General features: G+C 37.1%; 2 protein-coding genes across 5 annotated transcripts; both read left to right on the forward strand.

Moving 5' to 3' along the window:
• Positions 1-1,534: 1,534 nt before the first annotated feature.
• Positions 1,535-7,920, forward strand: LOC113736655 (mitochondrial import inner membrane translocase subunit PAM16 like 2). 4 transcript variants are annotated; one of them, XM_027263722.2, is made up of 5 exons: positions 1,535-1,755; positions 4,711-4,818; positions 5,686-5,773; positions 7,312-7,445; positions 7,522-7,920. In XM_027263722.2, exons 2-5 carry the CDS (start codon positions 4,816-4,818, stop codon positions 7,654-7,656), a joined length of 360 nt encoding a protein of 119 aa, XP_027119523.1. In that variant the 5' UTR covers positions 1,535-1,755; positions 4,711-4,815; the 3' UTR covers positions 7,657-7,920. The 4 variants fall into 4 exon arrangements, with proteins under 4 accessions (XP_027119523.1, XP_071900823.1, XP_027119522.1 ...); XM_072044722.1 differs by lacking the exon at positions 4,711-4,818 and having other exon boundaries at positions 1,536-1,755; positions 7,522-7,658; positions 7,841-7,920; XM_027263721.2 differs by lacking the exon at positions 4,711-4,818 and having other exon boundaries at positions 1,536-1,755.
• Positions 7,921-11,442: 3,522 nt separating this feature from the next.
• On the forward strand, positions 11,443-14,872 carry LOC140038668 (protein FAR1-RELATED SEQUENCE 5-like). Its single transcript, XM_072084001.1, has 6 exons — positions 11,443-13,555; positions 13,679-13,759; positions 13,927-13,998; positions 14,164-14,271; positions 14,385-14,453; positions 14,582-14,872. Exons 1-6 carry the CDS (start codon positions 11,483-11,485, stop codon positions 14,651-14,653), a joined length of 2,475 nt encoding a protein of 824 aa, XP_071940102.1. The 5' UTR covers positions 11,443-11,482; the 3' UTR covers positions 14,654-14,872.
• Positions 14,873-15,083: the final 211 nt, after the last annotated feature.

Raw genomic sequence — 15,083 nt, forward strand, 5'->3', positions numbered from 1 at the left:
CCGGAATTCGAGACAGAACTAGGCTAGTGAGCCAGTCTAGTCACGAAATTTTTGCAGAATTTTCTCTTGCTCTTCCTCTCTTCATTTTCTCTCTTTTTGCTGTTTTTCTTTCTGTTTTTTCTTGCTCCGCTGCCTTTCCTCTTTTTCTCCTCTTTTAATGGCTGCATTTTCATCCATTTATATGGCACAAATCCCTCCCCCCCAAACCCTGGGAGCAACCATGAGAATGGGTTAGCTTTTAGGGGTTGATTTTGAACCATTAGATGATGGGTTTCAGATAAAAATTGATAGTTGATCTGGCACTTGTCATGGTTACCTGAGAGTACTTGCACAGTGGAATGGACGTGAGATACTCCCAAAAATGCGTGTTGATTTGTGAAATGAAGCCTAGCAAAATTGTGTCGCAGAAACCGCAGCGTTGATGAATCAGCTATTTTGAGCTTCAATTTGACCAGCTTGGAGGCGTTTTTTCAAAGTGACTTCTAAATGAAAGTTATTCTATTGTACCATAGGAAAGTGCAGAAAAGCAAGAGTCCTCTCAAAAACCTAAAATCTACGCCGGAATTCGAGACAGAACTAGGCTAGTGAATCAGCCTGGTCACGAAATTTTTACATAATTTTCTCTTGTTCTTCCTCTCTTCATTATCTCTCTTTTTGCTGTTTTTCTTTTTGTTTTTTTCTTGCTCCGCCGTCTTTCCTCTTTTTCTCCTCTTTTAATGGCTGCATCTTTATCCATTTATATGGCACAAATCCCTCCCCCCCAAACCCTGGGAGCAACAATGAGGATGGGTTAGCTTTTAGGGGTTGATTTTGAACCATTAGATGATGGGTTTTGGATAAAAATTGATAGTTGATCTGGCACTTGTACTGGAAGACTTGAAAAGGAGGAAAATGGAGCGGGATTCAAGAGAAAATTGGACCCAAAATGGCAGCTGGAATTTCTTGTACTATTTCTTGCTTGTGGGTTGGTACAATGGTGATAAAGAATGGCGCGCTTGCCATGCACGCGGGTGTGGAAGAGATTTTTTTTTTTTTTTACAAAACTGATTTCTGATTTTTGTTTTCTACTTTTCTTTTCTTTGCTTTTCTTTTATTTTCTCTCTTTTTTTTCCAATTTTCTCAAAAAAAAGAAATGAAAAAATAAAATAAAATTTAACTAAAAATAAATAAATAAAATGGTAAAATTTTGGTGTCTACACTAGTGATAATATATGTAGTTTATGTTTTGGATATAAATTTATAATAAAAATAATAATAATATAATATTTAGTATTGATAAGCCGAGTCTAAAATAAGTCGAAGTCCCAATACATTTATGAGTTCAGTATGACCCTCATCATGTAAATTCGAAAACTTGAATCTTTTACCTTTTTTTTTTGACTCGTTGTGAATTTATTAAAACCCGACTCATAAAACCCAATTAATGCCACTCTCAACAAGCCGTGTAAAGATAATTTTGCAAATTAGAGGGTCTCCAATTTTAATTTAAGTAAAGAATAGGGGAGGCAAATGCAACATAATCCGGCATTTTTAAAGCAGCTCCAAACAAGCTCGAAGTATTTGCTGGCAAACGTAACTGGCCGTCCTACCCCCAAAGCTCCTCCTCCTCCTCGCTATTCATCCGCTTCGACAAAAACCCTAATTTTTCCCTCCAAATCCTAATTCCTTTTGAGCCAATCAGATCGCAAACTTTCTTTTCTGTTGGAATAATCAGCCATTGTTATTTCCTCTGATTTTGAATCCTCCCCAGCCATGGTTAGTTTTCACTTCCCTTTTCTCATTTCTATCTTCTCTCTTTCCCTTTTCGTAGTGCTTCATTCCTCATCTTTGCTTAATTGATATTTAATTAATCTTTAGAGAAAACTTTGAGGAAATTCAGGTTTGTTAGACAAAATTGCGGGTGAATCCTTTGGTTTTAGCTTAAAATGGTATTATGTTTCTATCTTCTTTTCTTTTTTTTGGAAGTGCTTACCATGGGAAAGTTTGGTTTTTTGTTTTTTATTCTTTTTTGGGTTTGATTTGCTAGCTATTTGTTATGAATGTCAAGAAAATTTATCACTTGTTATATGTATTTTATGCTTCAATTTAAAATGCTGAAGATAGTTTTTTGGGGAAAAATGTCGAAAAAATGTTTTCTACCTGCCTAATGGCGCCTAGATTGAAGTCAAAGAGAATGTCTTTGTGCACTATAAATATGGTTTTATCCTCGGATTTAGCGGAGATTAATGTTTTTGGTACAAAGATTGTCGATTTACATTTCAGGATCATTAGAATGATTGTTTTTAATGCTTCCTAAACCTCGTAGGCGTCGAGATCAGGGTTGATACTTATGCTGTATCATAGTAGTTAGTAATGAGAATACTGTTCTGATAGACAAATTAGTCTACTTACATCTCAATGATAAAGATAATTATATTTAGAACTTCCAAAACCTCCTTATGAGGCCACAAACTTGTGCACCAATTAAGAACTTTTAAGTGCATGTCATATTCTTAAAGTAGAAGCAAGTGTTGTTGCTACTTTTGGGTTGCTTCCTTGGGACAATTTGAATTGAGGGCTTTATCAAGCACAGATAGATGAGAAGATCCCTTATTAGTGCTTCTTAGAACTTGTCATTTTGTTAAAAACCAGGTGCATTTTGTTTTTACGGATGTTGGAAATGCAATATCTTTCCATATGTTTTCTGGTTTAATGTGCTGCTGCAGCTGTACTTGTACCTTTTGATGTGTAAGGAGTGTAGTAGATCGCGTTTTGATGCTTTTGTAAGTAATTGGGAATTTCTTGAATATTTTAGTCTCTTTCTGCAATAGCTTCTTTGGCCTTCGAAAAATAAAAGTGATTGCAAGTAGAAGATAGACTTAATTTTTATGGTTCATTTCCTTTATCTTCTAGAGTTAGGTTAGTTATGGGAATCAAATCACCAAAAGTGGCAGTTCTTTGTCATCCCATCTGCATATGTGTCCATTGAAGTCAGACCAAGATAGCTACGAATTTATGGTTACCTATCGCTAATTTGCCATATCTTTCATCATGGATACCATATGTTTACGGAGAAAGGTTAAATTACAGTCCGCTACTTCATTGTGAGGTACGGATGATTAGTTGGCAAGGAGCACCAATGGGCTACCAGCTTGTCTAGTTCAATGTGCAACAGAAAAGGTTTCCTCCTTAGTTCTGATCTCTCTAACACCCTTCCTCTTACCTTCTCCATTACTCCAATACTGTCACAATTTCTGCCACAATTGTGTCCAATGGCTAATTAATTCCATGATTTTATGGACTACTTGTGAAATCAAAATTAACAAGTGAACTCCACAAATCTCACGTATCCAGTAAACTTTTCAATCAAACAAATACCTTCATCCCAATATCACTCTTTTTTTCAAAGCATGTGCATGTAATATACAGCCAGCCAGTTGATCATGAATCACGGGGTTAACATCAAGATCAGCATGGAAAATTGGAAGGTATTAAAAGGGAGGAGAGGTTGCGAGTAATGAATAGAAGATAAAATAGAGATGGCCATTTGGGGTTTGCAGATTGATGAGATGGGATTTGGATTTGGACTTGGAAGAGGGTACGAAAGTGGGAACGAGTGGGAGGAGAAAAGGTGGCAGGCGACAAGAAGGGTGAAAAATAGGTGATTTGTGTGAGGAAGAGGAAGAATGACACAAGTCCTGGAGACATTGCTCATGAGAGGTAGGGTGGACTGGTCTATTTTTTATTAACAAAACTATTGGGTTTCTTTTTGAAATTATGAACAACTGAAAAGATTGGTGTCTGTGACTCTTAGATCACAGACGTCTGTTACCTAAGTACTACTTTTATATGGGATAGTTTCACAAACCTCCCTTGAGGTTTATGACAATTTCACTCCCCCCGGGTTTTACAAATTACGCTGACCTCCCTTGTCACAATAAGATGACTATAATGACCTTCGCTTAATAGAAAATACACATTATAATGAAATGAGATTAAAAAAAAAAAGAAGAAACCCTAGCTCTCCTGCTCACAAGTCTCAGCCAATGACGATGATTCTGTTTCACTTATTGTCACTGTGTTCTCATCCATCAACCCCTTCCTCCCATAACTTGCTCTCAAATTCCCAACAACCTTTGCCTACAACTACTACAAATCACACCACAATGGATCCCTTCAAACTCTATTGTATATTACCATTCCTCCTGTCTTCTCTTTGGAATTGCCAAATTACAAGTTCAGTTGATGGATCAGATTTCATGGTTAAAGTAAAATCTGATTTCATGGTCAAACTAAAAGGAGATAAAGAGGCTCACAATAATAAAAGAGGAAGAGGAACCGAAGTTGGCGCATTTGCTAATTTGTCTGTGATCCATTCAAAAAACTTTTGTAGGGTGTTAATAACTGCATTTGGGTTTCTGTTTATGCTTAGCAATTGTTGGTTGTGGTTTTTCTATGGAGGTAGAGCTTTTTCTTTGTATTTAAGACGTTAACATGTTTGGGGATTTGATATGGGCTAGATTATTTTGTTTTGAGATGGTGTGGGCATTGGGTTTGAAGTTTGGGGCGTTATTAGTTGTGAATAGAGTGTTGGTTTTTGGCAAAATGAATTTCTTGAACATCTCTATAGTCATAATGATGCCTTTCCTTCTCTTAATCTTGATTAATCCTGTCAATGACTAAAACTTCCCTGAGGATTTTCTTCAAAGCCATAATATGTGGCTCTTGCAGTTGGAGTAGAGCCACTTGTATGGAACCAATCCATGGCATCCTATGCTGAAGATTATGCAAACATAAGAGCAGTTGATTGTGAGTTTAACCATTCTATGGAACCAAATGGTGAGAATATTTCTGAAGGATCAAACAAATCTTTAGTGTCTGATGCATGCTTTGGGAGAAGCAATTTTATAACTAAAATGATGAAATTGCTTGGGTTTCGAATTTGGAATTAGAGTCTGTTAGGCTGGTTTGGTAGTATAGTAGGTTCAACGGAAATGTGGAAGGTGGTTGACAAGACATTTTTTGTTTTGTTTTTTACGAAAAAGGTAGTTTAGGATTTTTGAGGAAAAATCTAGCCTTTTGGGCCTATATTGTTACATGAATAGTAAAAGCAAACGAGGTAGGTGTAATTTAATAAACTTGAGGGGAGCTCTTTGCAATTGTCAGAAACTTCAGGGGTGTTTTCTAAAATGATCCCTTTTTATATTGTACACGACTCTGATTAAGAAATATGGTGTTATCTCACAATAAATTCCCTGGAATCATATAGAAGATTACGTCGAAGTATGTCTGGAGTATAAACTTCAATACTGTTGCAATCTTCTTTCTAGGAGGTCAACTAGATTTTGGTCACAGGTACAATATTACCTCGATGTTAAACTGATAGTGGTTGAAGTTATCAGGACGTGATTGGTATTGATGTGTTGTCATTTCTTGTGAACATGTATGATAGATGAAAATAGGAAAAAACAACAAAAGTGGGTTTAGGATGAAATGAGCATGCTGCATATCCCTGTTTGGCCAGGCGGTACTGCTTTTTGCCTTGTACAATTTAATGCATCATAGTAGATGATGCAGTATGTAAATCGGTAGCTTTATTGCAAGTATCATTTATGAATTAAGTTGGAATTTACTATTTTCTTAAGTTGATATTTAATATGCATGGTAGTAACCTCTTTGACAATTTTTATGTTTATGCCTGCACAGGCTGCTAAAATTCTTGCAAATTTGATTGTAATGGGCTCTGGGATTTTGATCAGGGCATTCGCTCAAGCTTATCGTCAAGCACTTGCAAGTGAGTCTCTTTCTAAGCCCAAAGCTTGGTACTTCTGTGCTATTTCTCTAACAATGTTTTCTCTAACAGATGAAATAAACAAGAAAACTGAATTTACTCTAAATTAACTATTACAATTGCAGTAACATCTGAACTGTGGAACATTGGAATTTTTTTCCTTCCTTCCAAGAGAAGAAAATTTTTGCCGGTACAAGAGTATGTAAAGTTTAGTGTAGCTTCATTTATCAGCATTCTGTATTAATTTAGTAGAACTTACAGATGAAGTAAACAAGAAAACTGAATCTACTCTAAATTAACTATTGCAATTCAGTAGCATCTGAACTGTGAAACATTGGAATTTTTTCCTTGATATTTATATTATAGAACTTTGTATTATGCTGTTGTAATTCATGTGCATGGGGCCCAGAAATTTACTGTTTCTATTCAATTTGTTTTTAAATCACTTCAAAATATGTACCAAAGTGGTTCCTTTATACATCTAATTAACTGTAGTTTTGATTGGTTACCTTAGAATTGCCCAGCTGCTCTAAGTAACGTGGTCCCATTTCAGAAATCTGTTTATTGAGTATCTCATGCTGCCTTTTTGAATACCCCAAGTTCTTGGGATGGAGAGCAACTAGATACTGAAGTGTGAATATCGAGTCTAGGAGAAAAGGCTTCTTGACACAGACACCATAGAAGAATAACATTTCGAATAAGATTACTTATTTGAAGTGTCATTACCCAATGTGATTGAGCTTGTGTTAGCATAGGTTAATGATTGGTAGAAGTTGGTACTCCATGATTTACCTGAGTGGAGGGTTCACTGTATAGATCAGTGTCCGGCAAAGATTTTAAATTTGGACACTAACTTCTTGTAGGCCTTCGCCATCTGTGAATGAGACTTGATGCGAGAACAGTTACTTTCAATTTGTCTCAGGATTTAAGCTTATAAGTGAATCAAGAACCTTTTGAAGATGGTTCATAGCGTGTAATCCTTGTTAAAGGCAAAACCATTCCGAGATTTCAGTGTCTTCCCTCAAAATGGACAGACTTCTTGCTTAGTCTGTTATATATATTCCTTAGGTAGATGGACATAATTTACTGGATTTTTCTGCCCCATTTGTGAGAAACAAAGCATACCCCTCTCTGCTGTGCCACATTGCCGAACAGATAAAAGATACACGTGCAGGAAAGAAAGAGAGGAGAAAACGTACCTTGCTGGCATGCAACTTACTCCAGCAAGTGATGACAAGTAGTACCAATGACATTTTTGAATTAGCAGCGGCATGAGTTAACAGAAGCCTCTTTTGATGCTACTTTCTACCTGCATTTCTTGGCTTCTGTGAGGATTGCTTTCACTCATTCTTGTTTCATCCATCTGTTCTTGGTCATCTTGACCTGCAATAATAGGTTTATGCATGTTGGTTGCTTGTCTTGTGATGCATGCACTAGGATTCTATCAACATTTCTTGTGGTTTTGGACTAGTGCAAGTCTATTCTTGTGTTTAATAGGAAATATTTGTCTCAATAAATAACTAAAATATAGCTCATTGCAGATGCTTCAAAGACTGGTGTTGCTCAAGAGACGTTACAAAATGTGGCTCATAGGGGTAGCAAAATTATGACAGAGCAAGAAGCTAGACAGATTCTTGGTGTTAGTGAGCAGTCCACGTGGGAGGAGATATTGCAGGTCAAATTTTTAAACAATTTGGTCCAACTTCTGTGCATATTTATACATCTTTCTAACATTGCTTGGACTCGTGCAGAAATATGACAATTTGTTTGAGAGCAACGCCAAGAATGGAAGCTTCTATCTTCAGTCAAAAGTTCACAGGGCTAAGGAATGTCTGGAAAATGTTAATCAAGGCAAAGAGCAGGGATCTTCGGGCCAAAACACATGAAGGTCGCCTGTTCCTTGGCCATTGCATTCTTGTATATCAAAATCAAACAGTAATTGCTAGAATTTTTGTGCCAATCGGTTGCTTATTTTCGTTTAATCGCTGTTTTCTCATAGCCATGTCTTTGTACTCTGTAGCATGTTTATACTAACTTACTGCAGATCCTAAAAGATTAGTTGTTCTGTAGACTTACTGATGAAGTGGATGATGACATGATTTGCCTTCCTTTTTGGCCTGATCAAGTGGATGATGACATGAGTTACCTCCCTTTTTGGCATTGTCCGCGTAGAGATTTATTACTTCTGTTAGTAATGTACTCAAGTAATAAGTACTTTTTGGGAGATGGACAGGGGCAGGGACAGGTACGGTTGCAAAGGTTTTGTGCAAAATGCACGGCGTGTAATTTTGTATGCGCACGGTGTAACTCACTTTTAATGTGTAATTATAGAATAAAATTTTGTGGGTTTCACACATGGTGTGGAAAACGATGTATAAGATGCAATTTAAATCTTACATTTTTTTTGGCCAAATCTTGATCATAAACACTTAGAAACGTTAACCGTTCCTGTCCCTCCTCTTTGGGGAGATAGTATTCTTCACTTCTCATTTCTCCCACTTTCCTTTCCTTGACACGTTGTAAGTTGTTTCATGTTCCCAGTTGACAAAAGTAGATGTGATGTTCCAAGTCGGTCTTTTGTATTTTCTTCAAGGCGAATTTATACATGGAATTTGTTATGTTTTGACACGACTATCTTTGATGAAATTAAAGGGTCATAGAGTGAAAATATGGGATGTGATAAGGGAGTTGCCTGGAGCCAAGTCCGACGAGTAAAATGTGAGATGCATATTTCAATAAATAAATGAATAATTGAACTCTAGGAACCAGAGCCTCGTCTGGTAAAAATTAGAACGGATGATTTAATTACAGGGTGGATGTAATTTGCCAAACCTTAGCATATTCCAGGCCCCATTTAGGCCGTTTCTTCTCTCTCCTTTCTTCGTTTTCTCCTCCTTTATTTAAATGAAAGAATCACAAAACTCAAAAAACCATTTAGAAAACTATATTTATTTTTCCTTTAATTAAAGATGTGCGGCATAAAAATTTGCTGGATGCATTCTTAAAGATGTAGTAGTTCTCCCAACAGGATGTTTAAGCAGCATTTGGAAGCCACTTGATCTTCAAAACTTGCTGAATGCATTCTTTCAAGTATATAGTTTGCCCAACAGGACATAGAAGTCGCATTTGATGGCCACATGATCCTCAAATGCTATATCAACATGAGATATGGTAGCTGCTAATAGTAGTAGTTGCAAACATCAAAATAGTGCTAAAGGCCCGGGCACGTTGTGTGTAATTCAAGAAAATTTTTTTTCTGAATTAATTTTACATAAAATTTTCATTACTTAAATATATTGTGGTATTTTAACCTTTTTTTTTCCATCAAATGATGATTATTTTTATGGTTACAATACTTATAGATAGTTATTTTATCAAAAGGTGTCTAGACAGTTATAGTTACATAAGTCAATATTAAGTGTGCTTGTGCTCACGCATGCAAATTTGTTTGGATTGCACATTATTTATACCTTATTTATATACACTGGCTATACTGACTTGCTTGTATCGTCAACACATTTTTCAATCATCTTTTTATCTCATATACATCACATTTAAAAAGTGCTACAGTATTTTTTTAAAAATCTTCACAAAATTATCTCAAATAATTTACCATCCAAACACACTCATTGTTACATGCTACATCTTGACTAGAACTAACTTAGCAAAGGATACGGGGCAGGAGCGGTCCTCAGACGACCGCTCCTGAACGGTCTCCTCACAATAAAAAACGTGAGGAGACAAATGAGCCAAGTCAGCAAGGCTGAAGCAGGGCACAAAAACGATGCCGTTCCAAATAAAAAAATGTTGACTTCTAAACGGGAGCAGACGGAGCAAACGGAAGAGAATTGGTTTTTGAAATTCAAGTTGAAATTTTGAATTAGCCGCAGAAAACAAAACTGAGGGAAGCGTTTTCATGTGCTTGTGAAGGTAATCTACTCTGACCAACCACTCACTGAAAGCAGAAAGCTGAAGTTCAGGTGGGATTCAACCTACTAGGTGTTTCTAGGTGAAGTGGGTGTAGTCTACTCTGATGAAGGTAGCAATTGACAGAAAAGTGGGTGGAGAGGCAGGCGGCATGGAAGAAGCAAACAGAGATGAAGCCAAAGTTTATCCGTAAAACTGAATAGCAGAAGCAGTTGTGGTCTCCAATTGGGTATAAGAGTGTTGTATGTATTCTGAATGCGTGCAAGAGCGGCGGTAAGGTAGAAGCAAATAGAGGAAATTCAGCATCTCACGAAACCAGATTTTGTCCTTCAACTTAATAGCAGAAGCAGCTACGTCTCCGACTTCGGTGAAACGTGAAGCGTATTAGCAGACCAAGGTAACATGACTGAACCATGTCAGTAATTGTGACCAATAATTTATCACCCAAATGCACATCTGTTAAAGGAAGGCTGAAATTAGAGTCACTGAAGACATAATATGAAAATGATAGAAGAATAGTGAAGTTGTACTGTATTTGTATGTGTGTACCGTATCTGTGTGTGTGTGAGCATTCAGCTTTTCAGTGATGGACTATAATGGGATAGTAGTTTTTGGAAGACCTAGGGTTATGTATTCAAGTAAACCGTCGACTGGAATTAGGGAAAGATGAGAGAAATAAAGTCACATTTAACAAGTGAATGAATATACATCCTGTTGTAAATTAGTTACATGTTATAGCCACCGTATTACAATTGATATGAATCATTGTGCATCTAGTAATTGGTCCATGCTCATGGAGCAATATTAGTTTGCCCCTCTCCTGACCATATAGTGTGTATAAAATGGAGGCGTAGAGTTGAATGAGGTGAAGCAGAGGAAAAGACACATATGTGAATAATAAATGGGTGAACCTTGTGTTGTAAGTCAATTACATGATGTAAGAAATATATTACAATGAGTAGAAAGTAGGGTTATGTATTCAAGTAAACCATCGACTAGAATTAGGGAAAGATGAGAGAAACAAAGTCACATTTAACAAGTGAATGAATATACATCTTGTTGTAAATTAGTTACATGTTATAGCCACCGTATTACAATTGATATGAATTATTGTGCATCTAGTAATTGGTCCATGCTCATGGAGCAATATTAGTTTGCCCCTCTCCTAACCATACAGTGTGTATAAAATAGAGGCGCAGAGTTGAATGAGGTGAAACAGAGGAAAAGACACATATGTGAATAATAAATGGGTGAACCTTGTGTTGTAAGTCAATTACATGATGTAAGAAATATATTACAATGAGTAGAAAGTACTTGTTTGGCCCTCAAAATGTAGAAAAAGTAGAAAATGTGGAGTTGGTTTATGCGGTTGTCATTAACGAATGACATAAGGTCCAGTAAGTTAAAGAATCTAGAATCAAAATATAATCACCAGCGTGGATGTACATACAGTTAAAATAGACTTACATCGTGTGACCAATACATTACAGTCCGTATAAGTTAGTGTACATGGAGTTGTATTTGTACATAGATAATGTCGTTGTCTTAGAGTAAAAGTAAGGTGATGTGAATCATTAATCATATTGATAAGCGTAATAATAGGATTTGGTATACGAGTAATGTGTGATTCATAACACATTATAAATGGTAATATACATTTATATTGTCGTTTATGTACATACTATTCATGAAATGTTGCAAATTAGGGTGTTTGATGCATAATTGGCAGGAGTAGAAGTAATGGATTACAGCAAATTGGCAGAAAATGGGACCCCTGAATTAGGAATGGAGTTCAACAGTGAAGAGGATGCGTACAAGTTTTACAACAAGTATGCCTTTAAAATGGGTTTCAGTGTACGTAAAGACTATCTGAATAAAGATAAAGACGGCGTGACCACGTCTAGGAGATATAGTTGCTGCAAGGAAGGTGTGAAACGCAAGTACGAAGGTGATGTGATGCCAAAGAGGACACGAGCGCCGATGAAAACAGGGTGTGGAGCTAAGATGGTTATCGTGTTGTTTAGAGGGACAATGAAGTACCGTGTGCATGACCTTGTCTTAGAGCATAATCATGAGTTGCACATTGCTCAATGTGCTCACATGATGCCATCACAAAGAAAAGTGAGTGTGGCTCAAGGATTCCAAGCTGAAATAAGCGAGGATGCTGGGCTTTCATTGAAACAGAGCCATGAGCTTATGGGAACGGAAGCAGGTGGAATGGGTAATGTGGGATATACTCGGGATGATCTTAAACGATATCTTCGAACGAGACGGGAAAGGAGCTTGAAATATGGAGAAGCAGGTAGCATGCTGAATTATTTTCAAGAGCAAACACTCGAGAATCCATCCTTTTTTCATGCCGTACAGCTGGACTGTGAAGAGCAGATAACGAATATCTTTTGGGCTGATGCAGGAATGTTAATTGACTACAACTTTTTTGGAGACGTAGTCACATTCGACACAACCTACAAAACAAATAAAGAATACCGGCCACTTGGAGTATTTGTGGGTTTTAACCAGCATAGGCAAATTGTGATATTCGGTGCTGCCCTTATGTATGATGAGACGATAGATTCTTTCAAATGGGTGTTTGGTACATTTTTAGAAGCAATGTGCGGAAAACATCCAAGTACCATACTAACCGACCAAGATCACGCCATGGCAGCCGCTCTTTCAATTGTCATGCCTGAAACATTTCACGGTCTATGTACGTTTCACATAAGGCGTAATTTTATGAAACATCTTGGCAATCACTACAAGGAAAATAGTGATCTTCCATACATGTTTGGTGCCTGCATGTATGAGTTTGAAGAAGTGGAACAATTCAATAGGGTGTGGGAGGCGATGGTGAAGAAACACAATCTTGAAAATAATGAATGGCTCTCAGGGTTGTACAAAATTCGTGATAAATGGGCAAGGTGCATGATGAAAGAAAGATGGACCGCGGGAATGCGAAGCACCCAACTCAGCGAAAGCCTAAATGCAGCAATTAAAAATCATTTGAAACTGGATCATGACCTTGTGCAGTTCTTTAGACATTTCAATCGGGTGGTTGATGAAAAGAGATATAATGAACTGATCGCAGAATATGAAATGAGGCAAAAGCTCCCCATGGTAGGGTTAAGACAAACACCTATGCTTGTGCATGCATCAGAGACGTATTCACCAACCGTATTTGTTGCATTCCAAAATGAATATGGTGAGTCAACAGCTATGGTTATATTGAGACAACAAGATGCAGCGATGTTTGTGGAGTTTACGGTCATGAGGTATGATGGAGGACCTGAAAGAACAGTAGTATTCAATCGGAATGATCTAAGTGTACGTTGCAGTTGCAAAAAATACGAGAATGAAGGCATTTTATGTGGGCACGCGTTGAAGGTGTTTGATACCGTGGGCATAAAAATAATTCCTCTTGAATACATTAAGAGGCGATGGACAAAAAGAGCTCGGGCTGGAGACTGTTTTGATCGGCGAGGACAGGAAGTTGTGACTGATCCTAAAGTCATGATTTCAACTCGTTATCGGGAGCTCGCTCCAGCCATGATTAAGGTCGCAACTCGAGCAGCAATGTCGGAGGACACCAGCAAAGTAGCAATCACTGTCATATCCGATTTGTCAAAGAGAGTTGAGCTCCTCCTCTCAGAAAGTGAAGAGCAACCTTTGCAAAATCAAAAAAATCTGAATATGGAGGAACGAGATAAAATTGAAATTGTAAATGAAATGGGGGAGGCAGTAGTCGCAAGAGGCATTAAAAAACGAGGCTGTGGGAAGAAAAGTAGAGTGATGCGAAGTTGGGTCGATAAATTTGACAGAGTAAAAAGAAAATCTAGATTATCAAGGACTACACAGACTACGGTATGGATCAAAATTTGGTACTTGGGAAACATTTATGCTAAAATTAAGTTATTGTTATACTATTAACTAAAGTTTAGGTAACATTCATTATGAAATAATATTATTACCGTGTCAATACTGTAGGTCTCAGAATCGGAGCCGACATCGGTTTCATTTGAGGAATACATGTTTATGGGATGCCGTTCATCTACTGACTCTGTTTCGGTTAGTATAAAAGGGACATGACTCTTGCTTTTATCTGGATGTTTCTAACAGCCTAAATAGTTACATTGATGTTACATTATGTGATAATGTTGTTACGGCCGTCATCCCTCCTGATATACGTATTTTATTTGTGTTATACAATGATTTTGCCCATACGAAACTTGTAGACGCATTCAATGAGTCAGACAGTGAATGGCCCTCCAAATGCTGTTGCTCCCGATATCGATGAAAATCAAACGGTATGCATACATTTAGTAGTTAAAATAAAACCTTCTTGTTCATGTAATAGAGCTACCTTTTTTTCTTTAATTGTAACGGTGAGCTCCCGAAGGCTGTCAAATCATGCAAATTATGTAATTAATGTATGCTCGCTTTAATAACGTATTATTTTTTATTATTTCAAGGTCCACCGTTTCGCTAATCAGGGGCCTCCTGCAAGTGTCCCTACAGAATGGATGCATCCCAGATTTTCTATTTTTTCCAAGCATAACTCCGTCAGAGATGTCTTAATGGTCTGATATATCATTTTTGTTATAATGTCTAGTCCAATTTAACTTTATAAGTGAGCAATATAGGCACTGGTAATGATTTGTTGACAGTCGATTACTTATATTATATAATGTAGGAGGAGCGTGGGGCAATTTCAACACACTGTGATGTTGATGCATATCATGCATTTGCACCATCACCTCAGGTGACAAATTTTTATCGTTACAGCACATATTTATGTAATGTTATTAATTGGAGACTTGGACATCGTATATCATTAATCATATGTTTTATTAATAATATTTGCTGATTTGCCATCGTTACGCATTTCAGGGAAGAAATAACACACAGGGATTGCAACTACGCGTTGACGTCGCCTCCCCCCAAAATGAGGTTGATGAATGATGTGTAACTGTACATTTTGAACGAGACATTAAGTGGTTATCCCAACTTGAGAATGCTGCATATGTACGTTACAAGCAGTTAGTAAGCTGTTACAACTTATTGACGAGGTTATACAGGCACCATTGATGTTTCACTCTTTTCAAATTTAGACAAGTGGATTACAATGCAACAAAAAGGAAGAACGAACAGTACACAATGGGTTACAACCAGTTAGGGATCTGTTACTGTTACGTTACAACTAATTACGACTGTTTAACAATCATGATTAATATCCAAATATGGTAAGCAATTTGTTTGAGTAGAGATTATAATGAGTATAGTTTTACCGCTACCCTAACAAACATTGAACTACATCTCTTGTTATCAGTTGTATCCCATACAACACCTGGGAACGCCGTCATGCATTAGACAATGGGGTATGTACCTTTGA

The sequence above is a fragment of the Coffea arabica genome, chromosome 3e (genome assembly GCF_036785885.1).
Source record: "Coffea arabica cultivar ET-39 chromosome 3e, Coffea Arabica ET-39 HiFi, whole genome shotgun sequence".
Lineage (NCBI taxonomy): Eukaryota > Viridiplantae > Streptophyta > Magnoliopsida > Gentianales > Rubiaceae > Coffea > Coffea arabica.

Coding starts and splice junctions, on each gene's coding strand:
- LOC113736655 (XM_027263722.2), top strand. Junction 5,774..7,311: donor TTATCGTCAAGCACTTGCAA/GTGAGTCTCTTT, acceptor AGCTCATTGCAG/ATGCTTCAAAGACTGGTGTT. Junction 7,446..7,521: donor CGTGGGAGGAGATATTGCAG/GTCAAATTTTTA, acceptor GGACTCGTGCAG/AAATATGACAATTTGTTTGA.
- LOC140038668 (XM_072084001.1), top strand. CDS start 11,483: ATGGAGTTCAACAGTGAAGAGGATGCGTACAAGTTTTACAACAAGTAT. Junction 13,760..13,926: donor CATCTACTGACTCTGTTTCG/GTTAGTATAAAA, acceptor CGAAACTTGTAG/ACGCATTCAATGAGTCAGAC. Junction 14,454..14,581: donor CATTTGCACCATCACCTCAG/GTGACAAATTTT, acceptor TACGCATTTCAG/GGAAGAAATAACACACAGGG.